This window comes from Pantherophis guttatus, chromosome 2 (assembly GCF_059756535.1).
Source record: "Pantherophis guttatus breed Tessera chromosome 2, ASM5975653v1, whole genome shotgun sequence".
NCBI lineage: Eukaryota > Metazoa > Chordata > Lepidosauria > Squamata > Colubridae > Pantherophis > Pantherophis guttatus.
In genome coordinates, this window is record NC_142064.1 from 276230017 (window position 1) to 276253411 (window position 23395).

General features: G+C 48.6%; 1 protein-coding gene across 1 annotated transcript in view; it reads left to right on the forward strand.

Annotated features, from left to right (window-relative positions):
- The first annotated feature begins 14220 nt into the window (after positions 1-14220).
- LOC117668277 (major histocompatibility complex class I-related protein 1-like) overlaps positions 14221-23395 on the forward strand; it is a 31224-nt gene continuing 22049 nt past the window's right edge. The window contains exons 1-2 of the mRNA XM_034422055.3: positions 14221-14659; positions 22704-22979. Of these exons, the coding sequence (XP_034277946.2) occupies positions 14599-14659; positions 22704-22979 (337 nt within the window). The 5' untranslated portion in view covers positions 14221-14598. The remainder of the gene's footprint in view (positions 14660-22703; positions 22980-23395) is intronic.

The window sequence follows — 23395 nt, forward strand, 5'->3', positions numbered from 1 at the left end:
CCCTGGGGGCCGCCAGTCGACATTGTTTGGCCAATGGCACCCGGAGGAGCCCCTCTCTATGGGAGCGTACTGGCCAGTGGGAGGCTATTGGTGGTAGCAGGCGGTCCCGTAGATAACCAGGTCCTAAGCCATGGAGCGCTTTAAAGGTGGTGACCAGAACCTTGAAGCGCACTCGTAAGACCACCGGGAGCCAGTGCAGCTCGCGCAGGAGAGGTGTTACATGGGAGCTCCACGTTGCTCCCATAACCACCTGCGCGGCCGCACTCTGCACCAGTTGGAGCCTCCGAGTGCACCTCAAGGGGAGCCCCATGTAGAGAGCCTTACAATAGTCCAGACGAGAGGTGACGAGGGCATGAGTGACCGTGTGTAGGGAGTCCCGATCTAGAAAGTGACGCAACTGGCGGATCAGGCGAACCTGATGAAAAATCCTCCCAGTCACAGCCATCAAGCGCTCTTCTAGAGACAGCCGTGAATCCAGGAGGACGCCCAAGTTGCGAGCCCTTTCCGTGGGGGCCAATGATTCGCTCCCAATAGTCAGCGATGGCACCAGCTGACTATATCGGGACGTCGGAAACCACAGCCACTCAGTCTTGGATGGGTTGAGCCTGAGCCTGTTCCTCCCCATCCAGATCCATACGGCCTCCAGGCACCGGGACATCACTTCAAGGGCATCGTTGGGGTGGTCCGGGGTGGAGATGTACAGCTGGGTGTCGTCAGCGTACTGATAGTACTTCACCCCGAAACCACGGATGATCTCGCCCAGCGGCTTTACATAAATGTTGAACAAAAGGGGCGAGAGGACCGATCCCTGTGCCATCCCACATATGAGGGGCCTCGGGGTCGACCTCTGCCCCCCTGTCAACACAGACTGCGACCAGTCGGAGAGAAAGGAGGAGAACCACCGTAATACGGTGCCTCCCACCCCCAACTCTTCCAACCGGTGCAGCATACCATGGTCGATGGTATCAAAAGCCGCTGAGAGATCTAACAGGACCAAGACAGAGGAGCAACCCCTGTCCCGAGCCCTCCAGAGATCATCAACCAACGCGACCAATGCCTTTTCCGTGCTGTACGCAGGCCTGAAACCCGACTGGAACGGATCTAGATACGACGTTTCATCCAGGTACTGGGGAAGCTGTCGTGCAACCACACTCTCAACAACCTTCGCAACAAAGCGAAGGTTGGAGACTGGACGATAATTAGCCAATACTGCCGGGCCCAGGGAAGGCTTCTTGAGGAGAGGCCTCACCACCGCCTCCTTCAAGGCGGCGGGGAAGGCACCCTCACCCAATGAAGCATTTATAATCCCCTGGAGCCAGCCTCGCGTCACCTCCCGGGAAGCCAGTACTAACCAGGAGGGACACGGGTCCAACAAACATGTGGTCGCATTCAGTCTACCCAGAATCCTGTCCACGTCATCTGGGGTCACAGGATCAAACTCATCCCAGATAACATTCTCAAGACCTGCCCCTGTCACCCTCGCTGGACCTACCCAGTCGGAGTCCAGACCTTCCCGAATCTGAGTGATTTTGTCATGCAGATATTGAACAAAGTCCTCGGCTCTTCCCTCCAAGGGGTCCTCCCGCGCTTCCTGGTGGAGCAGGGAGCGGGTCACCCTAAACAGGGCGGCCGGGCGATTATCTGATGACGCAATAAGAGCAGCACAATGCGTACATTTTGCTGCTTTTATTGCCACTAGGTAATTCTTAATATGAGATCTTACCAGTGTCCGGTCCGATTCAGAAAGACTAGCCCTCCAACTATTCTCTAGGTGTCTTTTCCGGCGCTTCATCTCCCTCAGCTCCTCAGTAAACCAAGGAGCCAGGTGAGAACGGCGCCGGGTCAGAGGCCGCAAAGGAACGACTCGATCCAGAGCTCCAGCAGCCGCTCTATCCCAAGCGGCCACTAAGTCTCCAGTCGAGGCGTGTGCAAGATCCTCGGGGATTGGCCCAAGCTCCCTTTGAAACCTATCAGGTTCCATCAGGCGCCTGGGGCGGTACCATCTTACCAGTTCTGCCTCCCTGCGGTGGGGTACCGCGGTTCGAAGGTCAAGGCGAAGGAGAGAGTGATCCGACCATGACAAGGGCTCAATGACTATGTCCCCTATCTCAAGATCACTCAACCACTGTCCAGAGACAAAAACCAGGTCCAGTGTGTTTCCCCCCCTGTGCGTAGGGCCATGAATTAGCTGGGTCAGGTCCATGGCTGTCATGGAAGCCATGAACTCCCGAGCCACCTCAGATGCCTCACCCGCGGATGGCAGGTTGAAATCCCCCATGACCATAAGTCTGGGGGTATCAACCGCCACCGCGGCGATAACATTGAGTAGCTCGGGCAGGGCTGCAGCCACGTGGCAGGGAGCCAGATACGTGATCAACAAGCCCATCTGAACCCCATGACCCCACTTCACAAGGAGGGACTCACAACCGGCTGTCTGAGGAACAGTGGTCTCCCTCGGCCTAAGGCCTTCACTAATAATAACCGCTACTCCCCCACCCCTCCCCTGAGGCCTCGGCTGATGGAATGCGTGGAAGCCTGGTGGGCACATTTCTACCAGAGGGACCCCTCCCTCCGGGCCCAACCAAGTCTCCGTAATACCTGCCAGGTCCGCTCCCCCTTCCTGAATAAGATCACAAATGAGGGGGGCTTTATTTACTACAGACCTGGCGTTGCACAACATCAGTCGAAGGCCCAGGCCCTGAGGGTCTATGCAACCTGGAGAACGAGTGGAGCTATGGGGGCCGGAGCGCCCTACCGCTTGAAGACAGCGGGTGCGTGCTCCCTTAACATGATATGGCCCCCTACTCCCGCCATATCTACCCCTCCCACTCACAGTACCAATGATGGAAACACAGTCTGGACAAGCTTGACCCCCCCTGTTACCCCCGGATCCCCCCCACCCCCTGCCGCACATCCTGGCCCGGTCCGACCCTCCCCTAAGTGGGTTATCCCCCAAACCCACAACCCTAGTCCCTGTCCAACCCCCTCCCCCCTCCCCAAACCCCTTAAAAGTTTGGACAAAGACAGTTTTAAAAAATCCCGCAGCCCCCTCTTTGTGGCATGCCACCTCTTGGGGTTCCAAAGCCCATCATCGAGATAGGCCCTCGATAGAGTGGAGGGCCAAGCCTGCGAGAGGGGGGAGTCTCGCAGACCAAGAAGTTCCGCCGCTGAGTACATCTTAGCCAAACGGGTAGCACGACCATATCCTAAGGGTCTATAAAAGGTCCGGGGGAGAAGACGAAGAAATGGGGGATCTAGGAACATATTTACAGGACCAAGTCCACTGTCCCCTCACAACAGGGGACAAAGTCCAGAACCAAGACGACCACAATCCAAGGGGGGCAATAGATCCTACCACCCTCTCACGGTGGTTAGGTCAGCTGGTCGGACCCCTCTTGTGGTGAGATGGCAGCAATGGACCAATGAAACAGACAGCGTCCGGGGGTCAGGTCCAAAAACCCCCCTCTCACGGCAGTTGGTCCGATGGTCAAGTCCCCTCCGCTGACATATATGTAAAATCATCCCGGTTCAGCCCCCAGGGGCCCTGACATCCAGGCCACCCTCTCACTGTGGTCAACTGATGTCCAGCCCCCTCAGCCGATGGGATGCAGCAATGTACCGTCCTTCTATTTCAGATGGAATAGCCCTCTCATAGTCAGGGGGGTTTAGATGGTATGAGCATAGCCAGGTGAGTCCTACGGGCTAACAGCTGGTATAGTTGGGCCCGGTCTTTAAAGGGGACCCTGGAGGAGAGGAGAGGGAAATGGGGCAAAAAGTGGGGCAGTTGTCTCAAGCCCCCAGCCCTCGCGCAATCACAGTTTGAGGCCTCCCAGGCCTGGGAAAAGATCTCACACCAGGTCCTAGCCCCAGCCCTGGTTGCAAGTCTCCCACTCTTGATGTTTCGTTTCGTTACGTTGCCCCCCACTCCAACTCCAGTTCCAAAGGGGGGGAGGGTCACCAGCATCCTCCTGTTGTTCCATTGCCACCCCGTCTCCAACTCTGGGGGGGGGTGCCAGCGCCCTAGATATTTTGTTTTCTCCCCCCCTCCAACTCCGGGGGGGGGTTGCCAGCGCCCTTGATGTTTCGTTTCTGTTTTCTCACTCCCCACTCCAAGGGGGGGGGTTTTGCCAGCGCCCTCCGCAACATCGTCGCCGGCGCCAAACAAGCCTGGCGGCGTCTCAAAGATCTTCGGGGGTGCCCGACACGTCGTAACGCTCTTCGGGCAACCCCCCTCGCCATTCAAACATCCAGGCGGCCTCCGGCTGCGGAAAACGCCGCCGCCACCCAGCTGAGCTGCCCGCCGCTCCCGACATCGCTCTCCCTCGCTGCTCAGTCACGGAGAGGGAAAAAACCCTCTCCGTGCTGCCAGGGAGCTCCCCTAACCGGTCCTGGGGTCTCAGATCTCCAAACGACCCCCAAAGGACCCAAAAGATAGGTTGGCGCCCTGTCCTCAGATCGCGATCTCAGTGGGCGCCGCCATCTTGGACATGCGCAAAAATGGTTCAGTAAAGTAATGCTCAGTAAAGTAATGCTCAGTAAAAAAGGGTTGTGAAATCATTTGCTGAGAAAGAAGGAAATGAATTGGCGAGAATTCAAATGAAACAGAGAGCAAAACTGTTAGGGAGGAACAGAAAGGAATGGAAACAGAATCTGGAAAAGACAGCGTTCTCTCATTGACTAGACACCTAAGACAGGGGTGAAATGTAAAATTTGTTACTACTGGTTCTGTGGGCATGGCTTGGTGGTGGTGGTGGTAATGTGATTGGGTGGGCGTGGCCAACTTTTTTTTTTTTTAACTTTTCAAAGCATTTTTTCTACAACCTCTTCGGTAAAATCTCCATTCCTACCCACTCCAGGGGAAGGATATTGCAAAATCTCCATTCCCATCCCACTCCTGGGGCCAGCCAGAGGTGGTATTTGCTGGTTCTCTTAACTACTCAAACTTTCTGCTACCGGTTCTCCAGAACCTGTCAGAACCTCCTGGATTTCATCCCTGCTTGTTTATTTATTTATTTATTTTATTTTATTTTATTTTATTTCTATACATCTTGTATATATCTATATATCTTGTTGCTGTGTCCTGCGGTCAGGTGGTCCCATTTTGAGGCCTTCTGACCAGCCAAGTCACCGGGGGAAGGCAGATTCGCTTAACAACCCTGTCACTGACTTAAACAACCGCAGTGATTCACTTCACAACTGGGAGGAGAAAGGTCATAAAACAGAGCAAAACTCACTTAACAAATGTTTCGCGGAACAACAGAAATTTTGGGCTCAATCGAAGTCGTGAGTTGAGGGCTGCCTTTATTTGATATGGGGAATCTTTTGGGGGGAGGTTTTGGGTGCCCCCTAGACTCATCCAGGAGTGTCCCTTCAACTCAGAAACAAAAGTTGTGGAGAATTCAGAAGCAAATGTGCCAAGCATCCATTTTGGTCTAAGCCGCTTATAAAAATATTGAAAATACCTGGATCCCTGCCAGGACCTCCAGGTCCCCCACTGCATAACTTCCTCCATGTAGACTGTGCATTCAATACAGGGGTTCAACCAGGTGCAACTCCATCTGGCAAACGGACTATTCATCCAGCCAGTAAACAGTTGAAAGGAAAAGGAAACCACACTAAAAAAAACAAAAAAAAAAACCAATGCATGGAGTATTTGTCGCATACCATCCGTGGTGGGCAGGGATCTGTTCCCTGGGTGGTTGAGGATGGGCAGAGTTGGGATTTTAAACTAGCATTTAATTTTTGGAAAAACAATTCAATTATTTAAAATTTAAAATGACATATTTAAAATGTTTTTATTGCAAAAACAAAGAACTTTGGAGCTTTGATAAAACGAATGCCTTTAATCTAGAACAGGGGTCTCCAACCTTGGCAACTTTAAGACTTGTGGACTTCAACTCCCAGAATTCCTCAGCCACCTTTGCTTAGCCACAAAAGTGACAAAACTTGCTTTCCTTCTCTTTGCATCCCAAACTCCATTTGGATTTAACTGAGTAAAGTATTCTGCTTAGCAGTAAAAGGACAGAAAAAGGAAAGACATGTTGGAAGAAACATCCTTCTAGGTTCTGCTCCAAGTGGGGAAAAAGACACTGGAAACATGGAGACTGCTTGGAAAGATGGTTTAATGATGGACAGGATATGTGTTCAGTTCCTGAACAGAAAAGGGGCAGATACAGTAAATCCTCAGGTTTTTATGCTCTCTCTGGCTCTGCATTTCTTGGGGCCCCGAAAGAGTATCCTGATTGGTTGTCAGACTCCCAGGGGGTGGGGGCCTTGTTGGTTGATGGTCACATGTGCTTCCCAGGTCACATGTGGTGAGTTTCTGCTGCTGTTGTGTAGAGGGCTAATCCTATCTTTGTTGGATCTTTGGCAATTCCTACTATGGCTCTGCCTGAAGGAGGTAGATCTTTGTTATGTAGAATAGACTGGCCCAGGCCTTAATGGCCCATTGACAAAGGGTGGGGACAGGAAGATGGGAGCTGCTTCAAAACATGCTTATCCATTTCTCATCCAGGGAAATATAGTATTCTGCCTTTTTCATATTTCCTAAAATATTTCACTCTTCCAGGAAAGGGGTGGGTGCTAACTTCCTACATAAAGTATTCTGCTTAGCAGTAAAAGGACAGAAAAAGGAAAGACAGCTCTTGTGTTAGCTAAGAAGATTGCCCTGCTATAAAGGGGCCCAGGGCTGCATGTTTGAATCACCATTGCAAAGTTTGTATGTATGTTGTATGTAAGTTCACCTCAGCAGTAAAATGAAAAAGGTCTTATTTTAACACAAAGCAAGCCGAGCCACATGGCCTCCATGGAGATTGAATTTGGATGATACAAGTTGCTTTTCCCAGCCTAGCCAGCTCAATGTGCATTTGAAGAGAAGTTGCAAAGGCATTCTGTAAAAGAAAGATCTGGTGCAGAGAAACAATCCAGCTACAATGTATGCTCTTACTTTGAATTTTGCTTGAAGAAAACGCTAAATCCCCTTTACAGGGCGAGCAACTAAAGTCCAGAGGAACCCAAGTTCGAGGAAAGCCTCTTAGGGTCCCCAAATTGGACTGTTGCTTTGCAGCTCTATACAAAGGAACACCCTGAAACCAGTTTAACCCAAGCATCAGGTAACAGTTAGGTAACTACGGGTGCGTTGCAAACTCTAGGAGACGTTGTTGCAGTTTGCCTTCTGACCACCGGGGTGCATTGCAAACTCTAGGAGACGTTGTTGCAGTTCACCTTCTGACCACTGGGGTGCATTGCAAACTCTAGGAGACGTTGTTGCAGTTTGCCTTCTGACCACCGGGGTGCATTGCAAACTCTAGGAGACGTTGTTGCAATTCGCTTTCTGACCACTAAGGTGCGTTGCAAACTCTAGGAGACATCCTTGCAGTTTGCCTTCTGACCACTGGGGTGCATTGCAAACTCTAGGAGACATTGTTGCAGTTCACATTCTGACCACCGGGGTGCATTGCAAACTCTAGGAGACGTTGTTGCAGTTCGCTTTCTGACCACTAAGGTGCGTTACAAACTCTAGGAGACATCCTTGCAGTTTGCCTTCTGACCACTGGGGTGCGTTGCAAACTCTAGGAGACATTGTTGCAGTTCGCCTTCTGACCACTGGGGTGCGTTACAAACTCTAGGCAACGTTGTTGCAGTTCACATTCTGACCACTGGGGTGCCTTGCAAACTCTAGGAGATGTTGTTCCAGTTCGCCTGTTGACCAGTGGGGTGCATTGCAAACTCTAGGACAGTGATGGCTAACCTTTTTGCCATCGCGTGCCAGGAGGGGGGGGGGCGGGGGAGGGTCGTGGGCGAACGTGCCCACGCGCATGCGTGCGCAACCCCCTCCCCCCCGCTCCTGGCACATGATGGCCTGGTAGGCCAGTTTTTCTTTCTTACCTGGTTCCAGATCCTCTCTGTGTATCTGGGAACGGCGAAAACAGCCTTTCCCACTCCCTTGGAGGCCCTACGGAGGCTGAAAGGGCCCATTTCCGAACTCCCGGTGTGACAGGAAGTGACATTTTTTGCTGTCCCTAGCCTCCAGAACCTCTCTAGGAGTCTCTAGGAGCCTCTCTAGGAGTCTCTAGGAGCCTCTCTAGCTGAGCTGGCGTGCCCACTAATATGGCTCTGCGTGCCACCTGTGGCATGCGTGCCATAGGTTCGCCATCACGGCTCTAGGAGATGTCGTCGCAGTTCGCCTTTTGACCACTGGGGTGCGTTGCAAACTCTAGGAGACATCTTTGCAGTTCACCTTCTGACCACTGGGATACGTTGCAAACTCTGGGAAACATTGTAATTCACGTTTTGACCACTAGGTTGCGTTGCAAACTCTAGGAAATGTCATTGTAGTTCGCCTTATGACGACTAGGGTGCGTTGCAAACTCTAGGAGACATTGTTGCAGTTCACCTTGTTAAGGATATTGTTGTGTTACCAATCAGCAGAGTCAGTGCACAGAGAAACTGTATTGAGAGCAATGAATACAATACATACAAACTGCTTTAACAAAGCTTTTACTTTGTAGTGAAAAACAATTGCATAGTCTTTTAGTCAATCCAAGTCTTTAGCCATTCAAATCAGTCCGAAGTTACAGATATCTTCTTACCAGACAAACAGCAGTAATTCACGCTGGTAACAAATCACGCTGGTAGCAGATCCATCCACGTCTCCACACACGACGGTAACAGTTTCAACCAACAAGTCAAGGAACAAGTCAAGCAATGATGAGAGCAGGCCCAACAATGACTATAGCTCGGCTTCCTTCTTATATAGAGTTTACACTAGTAATTATCCATTTAAGATGAGTGAAGTAAGCAGTGCAATGACTCAACAGTACAATTATGATAATTGCAGTCAGCATTCAGTCAGCAGTCATTAATCATTACAATGACTCAGCAGTACAATTACTCAGCATTACATCTGTTACAGCATTACATAAAGTTACAGAATACATTTAAAGTGATAGAACACATATATTTCCTGAACAACTTGTTAGACTTACACCATACCCTAACACACCTTTTGTGTGTCTCTAGAGTTTGCAACGCACTCCAGTGGTCAGCAGGCGAACTGGAACGTCTCCTAGAGTTTGCAACGCCCCCCAATGGTCAAAAGGCGAACTGCAACGACATCACCTAGAGTTTGCAACGCACCCCAGTGGTCAAAATGCAAATTACAACAACATTTCCAAGAGTTTGCAACGTACCCCAGTGGTCAGAAAGCGAACTGCAACAACGTCTCCTAGTTTGCAACGCACCTCAGTGGTCAAAAGGTGAACTACAATGTCTCCTAGAGTTTGCAACGTACCCTAGTGGTCATAAGGCGAACTACAATGACATCTCCTAGAGTTTGCAACGCACCGCAGTGGTCAGAAGGTGAACTACAACGACATCTCCTAGAGTTTGCAATGCACCCCAGTGGTCAGAAGGCGAACTACAACAACATCTCCTAGAGTTTGCAACGCACCCCAGTGGTCAAAATGCGAATTACAACAACATTTCCCAGAGTTTGCAACGTACCTCAGTGGTCAGAAAGCGAACTGCAACAACATCTCCTAGTTTGCAACGCACCCCAGTGGTCATAATGCGAATTACAATGACATCTCCTAGAGTTTGCAACGCACCCCAGTGGTCAAAAAGTGAACTGCAACGTCACCTAGAGTTTGCAACGCACCCCAGTGATCAAAAGGCTAACTGCAACTTATTGATTGGTTATGCAATTTAGATTATTGTTAAAGATCAATAGAAATACCTTGTGTTCTGCTCTGGGAAGTCGGTGAGGGCGAGGGGGGGTTGGGGGGGTTGTGGGGGTTGTGGGGAAAATATGTTTGTTTTTAAAACTTTTTCAATTAAAAAAAAAAAAAAAGGCTAACTGCAACAACATCTCCTAGAGTTTGCAACGCATCCCAGTGGACAAAAGGTGAACTACAACGACATCTCCTAGAGTTTGCAACGCACCCCAGTGGTCAGAAGGCTAACTGCAACAACGTCTCCTAGAGTTTGCAACACACCCCAGTGGTCAAAAGGTGAATTACAACAACATTTCCCAGACTTTGCAACGTACCCCAGTGGTCAGAAGGCGAACTACAATGATGTCTCCTAGAGCTTGCAACGCACCCTAGTGGTCATAATGTGAATTACAATGATGTCCCCTAGAGTTTGCAACGCACCCCAGTGGTCAGAAGGCGAACTGCAACAACATCTCCTAGAGTTTGCAACACATCCCAGTGGACAAAAGGTGAACTACAACGACATCTCCTAGAGTTTGCAACGCACCCCAGTGGTCAGAAGGCGAACTGCAACAACATCTCCTAGAGTTTGCAACGCATCCCAGTGGACAAAAGGTGAACTACAACGACATCTCCTAGAGTTTGCAACGCACCCCAGTGGTCAGAAGGCTAACTGCAACAACGTCTCCTAGAGTTTGCAACACACCCCAGTGGTCAAAAGGTGAATTACAACAACATTTCCCAGACTTTGCAATGTACCCCAGTGGTCAGAAGGCGAACTACAATGATGTCTCCTAGAGTTTGCAACGCACCCTAGTGGTCATAATGTGAATTACAATGATGTCCCCTAGAGTTTGCAACGCACCCCAGTGGTCAGAAGGCGAACTGCAACAACATCTCCTAGAGTTTGCAACACATCCCAGTGGACAAAAGGTGAACTACAACGACATCTCCTAGAGTTTGCAAAGCACCCCAGTGGTCAGAAGGCTAACTGCAACAACGTCTCCTAGAGTTTGCAACCCATCCCAGTGGTCAAAAGGTGAACTACAATGACATCTCCTAGAGTTTGCAACGCACCCCAGTGGTCAGAAGGCAAACTACAACAATATCTCCTAGAGTTTGCAACACACCCCAGTGGTCAAAAGGTGAATTACAACAACATTTCCCAGACTTTGCAACGTACCCCAGTGGTCAGAAGGCGAACTACAACGACGTCTGCTAGAGTTTGCAACGCACCCCAGTGGTCAGGAGGCGAACTGCAAAGATGTCCCCTAGAGTTTGCAACGCACCCCAGTGGTCAAAAAGTGAACTGCAACGTCTCCTAGAGTTTGCAACGCACCCCAGTGGTCAGAAGGCGAACTGTAACTACGTCTCCTAGAGTTTGCAACGCACCCCAGTGGTCAGAAGGCGAACTGCAACGACACCTCCTAGAGTTTGCAACGCAACCCAGTGGTCAGAAAGCGAACTACAATGACGTCTCCTAGAGTTTGCAACGCACCCCAGTGGTCATACGGCGAACTGCAACAACGTCTCCTAGAGTTTTCAACGCACCCTAGTGGTCATAATGCAAATTACAATGACATCTCCTAGAGTTTGCAACGCACCCCAGTGGTCAAAAAGTGAACTGCAACGTCACCTAGAGTTTGCAACGCACCCCAGTGATCAAAAGGCTAACTGCAACAACATCTCCTAGAGTTTGCAACGCATCCCAGTGGACAAAAGGTGAACTACAACGACATCTCCTAGAGTTTGCAACGCACCCCAGTGGTCAGAAGGCTAACTGCAACAACGTCTCCTAGAGTTTGCAACGCACCCCAGTGGTCAAAAAGTGAACTGCAACGTCTCCTAGAGTTTGCAACGCACCCCAGTGGTCAGAAGGCGAACTGTAACAACGTCTCCTAGAGTTTGCAATGCACCCCAGTGGTCAGAAGGCGAACTGCAACGACACCTCCTAGAGTTTGCAACGCAACCCAGTGGTCAGAAAGCGAACTACAATGATGTCTCCTAGAGTTTGCAACGCACCCTAGTGGTCATAATGCGAATTACAATGACGTCTCCTAGAGTTTGCAACGCACCCCAGTGGTCAGAAAGTGAACTACAACGACGTCTCCTAGAGTTTGCAACGCACCCCAGTGGTCATAAGGCGAACTGCAACAACGTCTCCTAGAGTTTTCAACACACCCTAGTGGTCATAATGCGAATTACAATGACATCTCCTAGAGTTTGCAACGTACCCCAGTGGTCAGGAGGCGAACTGCAACAACGTCTCCTAGAGTTTTCAACACACCCTAGTGGTCAAAAGGTGAACTACAACGACATCTCCTAGAGTTTGCAACGCACCCCAGTGGTCAGAAGGCTAACTGCAACAACGTCTCCTAGAGTTTGCAACGCACCCCAGTGGTCAAAAAGTGAACTGCAACGTCTCCTAGAGTTTGCAACGCACCCCAGTGGTCAGAAGGCGAACTGTAACAACGTCTCCTAGAGTTTGCAATGCACCCCAGTGGTCAGAAGGCGAACTGCAACGACACCTCCTAGAGTTTGCAACGCAACCCAGTGGTCAGAAAGCGAACTACAATGATGTCTCCTAGAGTTTGCAACGCACCCTAGTGGTCATAATGCGAATTACAATGACGTCTCCTAGAGTTTGCAACGCACCCCAGTGGTCAGAAAGTGAACTACAACGACGTCTCCTAGAGTTTGCAACGCACCCCAGTGGTCATAAGGCGAACTGCAACAACGTCTCCTAGAGTTTTCAACACACCCTAGTGGTCATAATGCGAATTACAATGACATCTCCTAGAGTTTGCAACGTACCCCAGTGGTCAAAAGGTGAACTACAACGACATCTGCTAGAGTTTGCAACGCACCCCAGTGGTCAGGAGGCGAACTACAACAATGTCTGCTAGAGTTTGCAACGCACTCCAGTGGTCAGGAGGCGAACTGCAACAACGTCTCCTAGAGTTTTCAACACACCCTAGTGGTCAAAAGGTGAATTACAACGACATCTCCTAGAGTTTGCAATGCACCCCAGTGGTCAGAAGGCGAACTACAACAACATCTCCTAGAGTTTGCAACGCATCCCAGTGGTCAAAATGTGAACTACAACGACATCTCCTAGAGTTTGCAATGCACCCCAGTGGTCAGAAGGCGAACTACAACAACATCTCCTAGAGTTTGCAACGCATCCCTGTGGTCAAAAGGTGAACTACAACGACATCTCCTAGAGTTTGCAGCGCACCCGTGGTCAAAAGGCGAACTGCAACGATGTCTTTTAGAGTTTGCAACGCACCCCAGTGGTCAAAAGGCAAACTGCAATGATGTCTCCTAGAGTTTGCAATGCACCCCAGTGGTCAAAACGATGCAAACTCTAGGAGACTTCGTTGTAGTTTGCCTTCTGACCACTGGGGTGCAATGCAAACTCTAGGAGACGTCGTTGTATTTCGCCTTCTGACCATTTTGAATTACCTCAGAAGAGAGAAGCATGCTTTCTGAACAGGGGGACAGAACTACCATTATTTTACACTAGGAAATGGGGTAGTTTATGAAATACTTAGATGCACCTCACCTTGACTCACCTTGAGTGTAAGTCTATGTGTTTAAGGATTCCCAAATAAATATAATCTGTATGAAAACCTGTTTGCTAGAGTTTATCTGCCTGTTCCCAGTGGAGCCAGAGGCCTGGGGAACAGAACAATTACCATGATTAGAGGATTTAAAGGCCTTTAAGAGAGGGCCCTGGTGAAGAAAAAGTTGAGAACCACTGGATTAGGGGATGTTTTTTCCCTCCCTTAGGAAATACTTGGAAATCTTGTCTTTAAGATGCCACCCTTTAAGAAGTCTGAAGGGTGTGGGGTGGAGGAGGGGGAATTCATTTGGGGCAGTGGTAAAATCCAAATTTTTTTACTACAGGTTCGGTGGGCGTGGTGTGGCTTGGTGGGTGTGGCAAGGGAAGGATACTGCAAAATCTCCATTCCCTCCCCACTCCTGGGGGAAGGATATTGCAAAATCTCCATTCCCACCCCACCCCAGGGGAGGGATACTGCAAAACCTACATTCCCTCCCCACCCCAGGGGAAGGATACTGCAAAAATCTGCATTCCCTCCCCACCCCAGGGGAAGGATACTGCAAAATCTCCATTCCCACCCCACTCCAGGGGAAGGATATTGCAAAATCTCCATTCCCTCCCCACTCCGGGGGAACGATACTGCAAAATCTCCATTCCCACCCCACCCCGGGGGAACGATACTGCAAAATCTCCATTCCCACCCCGCTCTGGGGCCAGCCAGAGGTGGGTATTTGCCAGTTCTCCAAACTGCTCCAACTTTCAGCTACCGGTTCGCCAGAACCCATCAGAACCTGCTGGATTTCACCCCCGATTGGAGGGGGGGGGGTCTCCGACCTTCACTCTGGCACTGTTTCTCCCCTCCACCTCCTTTTTGGTGCCATCTAAGCCAGCTTTTGTGATTCCTGGCGACTGCCTCGACCAGCCCCTAGGACGGTGTTTCACAAACGGTTTGCCGTCGCCTCCTTCTTAGGGGTGAGAGAGGAAAGGCTGGTTTAGGGGGCTCTCCGGGCCAGGCGCTGTACGGCCTCCGAAGATGAGGCAGCGCTCCCCCATTTATTCCCCCCTCCCTTTGCAAGCCCAGGAAGGTCCCCCCCGTTTTTCCACTCCCCGCGTTTCTTCCTTTGCAAGCCCTGCGGATTTTTCTTAGCTTTCGTTTCTCTCACAGCAATCGCTTTTTGTTTTCGTTCCTGTGGTTATAGCCGCGTACTCAATTATCGGGGCGGAGCAATTGCGGTTTACAAAGGGTAAACCGTTTCCACGTCTCTCAGTCTGTCTCCCGAGTCCTGCGAGCAGGAGGAGAAATGCGCGAGTGGGAACGCAATGGAGCTTTGGCTGGAGTTGCTGGCTTTGCAGGCGTTGCTCCTGCTGGGGGGCTCCTCCGGTAAGCGCTTTCGGGGGGGGGGCTGCGTGGGGTTTGCAGACCCTAAATTGGTTGGGGATTTATTCAGGAGATCTCCCCCTTCCCCGTTATTGAGCGATCGGGTGAACGCAGGCGAAGATCCCGCAGAGAAAACGTCGCCTTGGATAGCCTTCCTGCAGGAGAAGCGCTCACTTGGATTTGTCGTTATAGATCCCATTGTTCCCCCAGCGCTGGATTCTGGAATAAACCATTTATTTTGCCGTCGTAAGATGTTGATCTTCTTTGCCCAGTCCGGATCCGCCTGGCTCCTGATCCGGCAAAGCTTGTTAGCATAATAAACAGATCCAGGACAAAGTTAGAACAGCTGATCTTAGGGCAAAAGGTCGCGCGTTGTGTAAGTGGCTAGGCAAGACTCTCTGGGGCAGTGTTTCTCAACCTTGGTAGCTTGAAGATGGGTGGACTTCAACTCCCAGAATCCCCCCAGCCAGCAGCGCTGGCTGGGGGATTCTGGGAGTTGAAGTCCACCCATCTTCAAGCTTCCAAGGTTGAGAAACACTGCTGGGCGAAAGGGAGTTCTCTCTGGTTGTGTGTGTCTGTGTCTGTGGAAACGGTGTCATTAACCCCGTCCAGATACAGGATCAAATCTCCCTAGGACAGAGGTCTTCAAACGTGGCAGCTTTAAGACTTGGGGACTTCAACTCCCAGAGTTCCTCAGCCAGCATTTAAGACTCGGGGACTTCAATTCCCAGAATTCCCATGCTGGCTGGAGAATTCTGGGAGTTGGAAGTCCCTAAGTCTTAAAGCTGCCAAGTTTGGGGACCCCTCTCCTAGGGGCACTTCCCTCTGGTTTTCCATGGTTTTCTTCAGAGACTATTTTTGATTTACCTCAGCGTCTGAGAGAGCCAGGGTGATCTAGTGCAGGGATCTCCAAATTTAGCAACTTTTAAGACTTGGGGACTTCAATTCCCAGAATTCCTCAGCCAGCCAGGAATTCTGGGAGTTGGAAGTCCCCAAGTCGTAAATGCTGGCTGAGGAATTCTGGGAATCGGAGTCCCCACGTCTTAAATGCTGGCTGAGGAATTCTGGGAGTCGAAGTCCCCAAGACTTAAAAATTGCCAAGTTAGGAGATAGACCCCTGTGGTTAAGGCACCAGGCTAGAACCTGGGAGGCCACGTGTCCTGCCTCGAGCTTGCTTGGATGACTTTGGTTAAAAAGGGGAAGGAAATAGGATTTCAAACTTCCCCAAAGTTTTCTGACTCTCCTCCTCCTCATGAGCCTATTCACCCCAGAGGATATTTATGGAAGCTTATTCATCCCAAAGCACATATATAGAATCACACAACCACCCAGCTCAGATGGAAGAAATTACTTGGGAAAGGATTAGAGCATGTACACAGTTTTAAACCTAACTCAGCTTTTGATTCCCTGCTCCATAATGCACAACTTGCAAAGAGAAAGCCTCCAGGTTAATGGCCAAGTAGCCTAGCTAAAGTAACTCGCTGTGAAATGCAAAATGTGAATTTTGCCTGTTGTAGATTAGATTAGATTAGAATTCTTTATTGGTCAAGTGTGATTGGGCACATAAGGAATTTGCCTTTGGTGCATATGCTCTCGGTGTACATAAGAAGAATAAAATACATTCATCAAGAATGGTAAGGTATAACACTTAATTATAGTCATAGGGTACAAATAAGCAATCAAATCATACTAGGAAACAATATAATTAGTAAGAATACTACAGTCATACAGTCATAAATGGGAGGAGATGGGTGATAGGAACGATGAGAAGATTAATAGTAGTGCAGACTTAGTGCATAATTTGACAGCGTTGAGGGAATTATTTGTTTGGCAGAGTGATGGCGTTTGGGAAAAAACTGTCCTTGTGTCTAGTTGTTCTGGTGTGCAGTGCTCTATAGCGTCGTTTTGAGGGTAGAAACTGAAACAATTTATGTCCAGGATGTGAGGGGTCAATAGATATTTCCACAGCCCTCTTTTTGACTGGTGCAGTATACAGGTCCTCAGTGGAAGGCAGGTTGGTAACCATTGTTTTTTCTGCAGTTCTAATTATCCTCTGAACTCGGTGTCTGTCTTGTTGAGTTGCAGAACCAAACCAGACAATTATAGAGGTGCAGATGACAGACTCAATAATTCCTGTATCAACAGCTCCTTGGGCAGTTTGAGCTTCCTGACTTGGTGCAGAAAGTATCTTATTTGAAGATAGCAAAGCTCTGGGCTAGATGCCAGAAAATGTATTCCTTTCCTTCTGTAAGCTTCATTGTTTTAAGCGCTGACAAAAATGATTATAATGGATAGAGATTAGGTTTCTAACACAATGACGTTCTATGCAAGCTGGGTGTAAAACTATAAGGAGACGGAAAAAGTTTTTTTTTTCCGCGCGCATTTGCTTTTCTCTTTCTCTGACTGTTTTAAGGTGGGAGAGATAAGGTTGCTTAGTTTTGCTTTGGCCAAAAATAAAACTGGTTATCAGTTTCATATCAGTGCCTCGTGTTCAGAGTTTCATTGACTTTATCGGATTCTGAGCTGCACAAAAACCTTAACACTTGGATAAGCAGCAAACATTTCTAACCGATGGGAAAATAAAAGAAGACCAGTTGCCATGACTCAACTTCCCAACAACTCTACCTGGTTAACTGAGAATCTTCACGAACGTATTCTGAAACCGTTGTATGTATGTATGTATGTATGTATGTATGTATGTATGTATGTATTTATTTTTCATATTTCTATGCCGCCCACTCTCCGAGGACTCTGGGCGGCTTACACCAAAGACAGTATACTGAATAGCATATTGCCCCCAACAATCTGGGTCCTCATTTTACCCACCTCGGAAGGATGGAAGGCTGAGTCAACCTTGAGCCGGTGAGATTTGATCTGCTGAACTAGCAGTCAACTGAAGTAGCTGCGGTACTGCACTCTAACCACTGCGCCACCTCAGCTCTTATAACAGAATAACAGAGTTGGAAGGGACCTTGGAGGTCTTCTAGTCCAGCCTCCTGCTCAGGCAGGAGACCTTTATACCATTTCAGGCAATTTCTGTCCAATCTCTTCTTAAAAACGCCTCAAGAATGATGACGCACCCACAATTTCTGGAGGCAAGCTGTTAATTGTGCTGACTGGGAAATTTCTCCTTGGTTCTAGGTTGCTTCTCTCCTTAATTAGTGTCCATCCATTGCTGCTTCTCCCGCCCTCAGGTCCAGCTGGATTTCTTCCAAACTAATTAATTGGTTGAGCGATTTTGCGAGATCAGATTTCTTGTCGACTCTTAGCAACCACGTCTCCATGGCAACCAAAACTGACACTCAGAATGTCGCTTCTAGCCTTGAGATATCCACTTAGCCTGCCATCAGAACGAGGAAAAGGTCAGTGGTGGGATTCAAATAATTTAACAACCGGTTCTCTGCCCTAATGACCATCTTGGTAGGCGTGGCTCAGTGGTCATGTGACCGTGTGGGCATGGCCAACTCAACGTCACTCATGTCAATGTGCGCTTCGCCTTAGCTGGTACAATGTAATAAGGGTTAAACCAGAGAGGCAGTTTCTGTAAGCAGGGCAATAAAGTTTAGGCTAGAAACACCACCAGAAGGTTTCCTTCCTGCCTTCCTTACAGGATTAGCCCTGTAAAGTGGAAAAAAACAAAATAAGATTTCTTCTAACAATCGCTTCTCCGAACTGCTTAGAAAGTTAACAACCGGTTCTCCCGAATAGGTGCGAACTGGCTGAATCCCACCACTGGAAAAGGTACAGCTGTCCCTGCTGAATTTTTCAAGGTTTGCCAAGGTTGTCTTGGTCCCTCTTCAGGATAAAAATCCCTTTCAAGCCAAGCTCAACTCCTCACGACCTTATGGAGGGGGGGGGGAACTACTTTTAAAGTGAGATTGTGTACTTTTGTTTCAGAGTATTTTCATATTGTTGATTTGATTTGTTGTTGTGGCATATGTAGCCATGTCTCTGCCCAGCAACACGGAAGTGTTGCCTATTGGCTGTGAAGTGACAGCTCGGCCGGTGGGAGAAATGGGTGCGTGGCCACCTGTTTGACAGCTGCTGTATAAATAGCAGCCGTGACAGAAATTGTTGCCTTGTTCATTCGTTCCTACTGTAATGGGTGTTTGCTGTTGTTATGGCCTGAGGCCTTGCCTAATAAAGGGCATTGTTTATTTATTTATTTATTATTTAAATTTTTATACCGCCCTTCTCCCGAAGGACTCAGGGCGATGCACAGCCAACACTAAAATACACATATACAAAAATTTTAAAAGCAATTTAAAATATATTAAATAATTTGGCCCCAATATTATTAAAAAACTAAAACAACCATTAAAATTCATGTTTAGGCCAGCTCAGCTTGTTGGAACAATAACGTCTTGAGGGCACAGCGAAAGATGCGTAGGTCAGGGATCATCCGTATCTCCGGGGGCAATTCATTCCAGAGGGCAGGTGCCCCCACAGAGAAGGCTCTCCCCATGGGGGTCGCCAGTTGACATTGTTTGACCGACGGCACCCTGAGGAGTCCCTCTCTGTGGGAGCGTATTGGCCGGTGGGAGGCTATCGGTAGCAAAAGGTGATCTTGTAAGTACCCAGGTCCTAAGCCATGGAGCGCTTTAAAGATGGTAACCAACACCTTGAATCGCACCCGGAAGACCACCGGGAGCCAGTGCAGCTCGCGCAGGAGAGGTGTTACATGGGTGCACCATGTCGCTCCCATAATCACCCGCGCGGCCGCATTCTGGACCAGTTGGAGCCTCCGAGTGCTCTTCAAGGGGAGCCCCACGTAGAGAGCATTACAGTAGTCCAGACGGGAGGTCAAATTGTTATTTAACACCGTCTAGCCTCTTCTCACCTGGCTTCAAACAAAGCAATTGCCTTTTTTGGTTGCCTTTTAAATTCTTTTAACAATAAGCAATCATTGCTTCTTGGTCCCCCAGGGGAAAAATTCCTAGCTGGATAAAGGTAGCCCTTGACGTAGCAAGCTTCGCTTAGTGACCATTCAATTTTACAGTGACTTATGGCCATTTTTCACACTTAACCACCATTGCAGCATCCCCGTGGTCTCTTGAGCCAAATTCAGAGACAATGGTTGCAGTGTCCTGGGATCATGCGATCCCCTTTTGTGATCTTCTAACAAGTAAAGTTTTATTTTAAAACTGCATTATTAACAACTGAAGTGATTCGCTTAGCAATGGTGGCAAGGAAGGTCATAAAATGGGGCTAAACTCACTTTTACTAAATGTCTCATTTAGCAACCAAAACCTTGGGCTCAGTTGGGGCTGTAAGTCAAGGACTGCCTGTAATAGCTTTGGTCATTTGAACCTTGTCATTTGTGACTGAGATCCAAAGGTTTGGTGGCATCTTAAATATCAAATCAAAATATCAAATATCAAGTTTTTGTGGCTGATATTTCAGTTCACTAGAGCCATAGAGCAGAAAGGGATGAAGATGGTAAAAGAAAATAGCAATAGCAATAGCACTTAGACTTAAATCATTGGTGAAATTCAAATTTTTTTCACTACTGGTTCTGTGGCTTGATGGGTGTGGCTTGGTGGGCAGGGCAGGGGAAGGATACTGCAAAATCTCCATTCCCACCCCACTCTGGGACCAGCCAGAGGTGGTATTTGCCGGTTCTCCGAACTACTCAAAATTTCTGCTGCCGATTCTTCAGAACCTGTTGGATTCCACTCCTGACTTAAATACTGCTTACAGTGCTTTCTGAGTCAGGGGTGTCAAACTCACGTCGTCATGTCGTCGTCAGGTGACGAATCACAACTTTTTCCCCCTTTGCTAAACCGGGGAATGACTGTGATCAGCACATGACGCATCCGGCCCGTGGGCTGAGAGTTTGACATCCCTGCTTCTAAGCGGTTTACAGAGTCAGCCTCTTGCTTCCCAACCATCTGGGCCTTCGTTTTACCCATGTAAAACGTAAAACTCTCTGACGATCCCAGCGGAGTTGCCTGATCATCAGAGGCTTTTAAAAGCATTTTTTTCTGCAACCTCTTAAGGTTGTAGAAAAAATGCTTTTAAAAGTAAAAACAAAAAACAAAAAAGCTGGCCACGCCCACCCAGTCACATTACCACCCCTCCAAGCCACGCCTACAGAACCGGTGAATTTTTTATTTCACCACGGAAGAAAATCATTAAGATGTTGGTTTCCACCGCAGACATTTCTGGATTGATGAGCTGTTTTGAGATGAATCATTTTGAATCATTAGGAAGAAAATAGTATTATGAATTGAGTCACTCCTTCCTTCCTTCCTTCCTTCCTTCCTTCCTTCCTTCCTTCCTTCCTTCCTTCCTTCCTTCCCTCCCTCCCTCCTTCCCTCCCTCCCTCGCTCCCTCTGTCTCTGTCTCTGTCTCTGTCTCTGTCTCTGTCTCTCTCTCTCTCTCTCTCTCTCTCTCTCTCTCTCTCTCTATTTTTCATATATCTTTTCAATGTGAGCCAGCTGTTGATCACTTTTGACATTTTTTTTTTTCTGCAAATGCTTCTCCTCTGGCTGTAACTTGTGATCTTGTCCACATGTCTTAAAGTTGTCGTTTGAGAAACACTGTTTTAAAAGATCCTGGATGTTGAAATCTCCCAGCCCAGTACACATTTGCATTAAAATGCAAATGAAGTGAAAATGAAGAGATAAACATTTGATCCTGCGTTTTGAGTGTAGAATTGACAGTACTCATGTTGGTGCTGCCACCTTGTGGAGGAAAAGAGGACCTCTGTCGTTTCAGTGTCACAGTTAAGGATTGTGTACTGAAAACACAAAATGGGCTGAAACTACATAGAAATTCCTCCCACCCCACTTCCTCAAGGGTCAACACATTCTTTCCCACAGAAGGGACATTCTGAGGGGTTTTCTTAATATGGTGCAGAACATAGACACAAAGACTGCATTTGTTTTTCCCGCATACAAAATTACAAAATCTATGATGAACAGTTGTGGGAACTGGGTGTGTCTAGGCCAGGGGTCTGCAACCTTAAACACTCAAAAGAGTCATTTGGAACCGTTTCCCACAGAAAAGAAAACAACGGGAGCCACAAAACCCTTCCCGTGCCTATTTCTTGAGTGGCCACAAAACAAGCATATGTAGTTGAATTAAACGTTCTGCTTTCTTCTGAAACTTTTCTTTTCTTGGATTTATCCATGGTTGGCCTACTGGGGGGTTGAAAAGCTCAATAAATCAAATGCCGGTGGGTGTCGCACATTAGCGGTTGTGACGCATATTTTGAATGACGGAGCCGCAGCAGAGGGGTGAAAGAGCCACATGCGGCTCCAGAGCTGCTGGTCTAGGCATTTGTTAACTGGTGGTGAAGGTAAGTGATTACCACCCCGAGTCACACCCACCTGGCTGCAAGTGAGTTGTCCCATCCCCACCCAATGACGTTACCTAGTTTGTTTAATGAAACATCTGCAAGAAAAACAACCAAGCTCAGAGAGCGCCACTCACTGACTAGAGTCGTCTTAGCTTGGCTTTACCATCAGCCAAAATCTGCATGTCCCAGATTTAGAGACAGAATCGTAAAGCCTTTGAAGCACAAAGATGATGGCTTTCTGGTTTGAGGGCCACTGTGTGAAGATTGGAGGAACGTGTCAGGTCTACCATCGTATTCTGGTGTCCTGCCATTATGCTGGGGCGGGTGGGTATACTTGGGATTTTTCCACTTCTGCTGTGTGCCTGGGAATTAGGGAAGGAGACAGTCTTTGGAGACGGGATAGAATCCTTCCCAGCAGATTTTTGCCAGGTTCCAAGGCCGTCGTGCCCTGAGTGTGCCTGACACCTCAGTGTTCTCAAAACATCTTTTTGGCATCACATTGGCTGCCAGTGGACTGATCATGGGGGGGGGGGGGTTGGGATTGGGAAACTGAAAGAATTGCTTTTGCTTTGTGTGGAAACTTCAGATTCTGCCTGACTTTACTGCAGTCAGTTTCTCTCAGTAAAATTTCTTTTGATTCAATCCAAGAGTCTTGTTTTCCTGAGGGGGCCGATTGGGGCAGGCCTGAAAGAATGTCCAGAACTGAAGATCTCCTGTTTTCTCATCTTCCCTCTTCCTTATTAGGCTCTTTCAGGCACTCTCTGCGATATCAGTACCTGGTGGTATCCGAACCCAGTGAGGGGCTGCCCCAGTTCATCACGGTGGGCTTTGTGGATAACCAGATCATCACTTACTATGACAGCCAGAAGAAGAAGAAAGTGCCAAAGGTGTCCTGGATGAAGGAGGTGGAGAAGGAGGATCCCACCTATTGGAAGGAGGGAAGCGATATCTTGAGTTTAACTCAGGAGGTGTTGCAAGAAGACCTGAGACATGTTCAAAACCGCTACAAGCAGACTAGAGGTGAGCGAAGGTGGAATCGACACTTGGGGGCTTTGGGGGGTGGCGGTTGATAAATCGTCCGTGAAGAAATAATCGGTCTGCAAGACCTGTATTCATCAATTGGATTAGAACAGGGGTTCTAAGTATGGCGTCTTTACAACCTGTGGACTTCAACTCCCAGAAGTCTGGCTGGCTCAGGAATTCTGGGAATTGAAGTCCACACGTCATAAAAACGAGACAGTTGCCCACCAGGCATTAAATGAAGAAGGAAGTGAGTAGCGGTTCCTCCTCCTTTTAATCTCTTGCATATTGGGGGCATGTGGGGTATAGGGGAGGAAGATGAGGGCAGCCCCTCATCCAATAAAGAAAGGGAGACGCTGGTCTTGCTCCTCACAAGAACTATTCTCTGTTGTCCAGTAATTCTCTCTCCCTCTCCT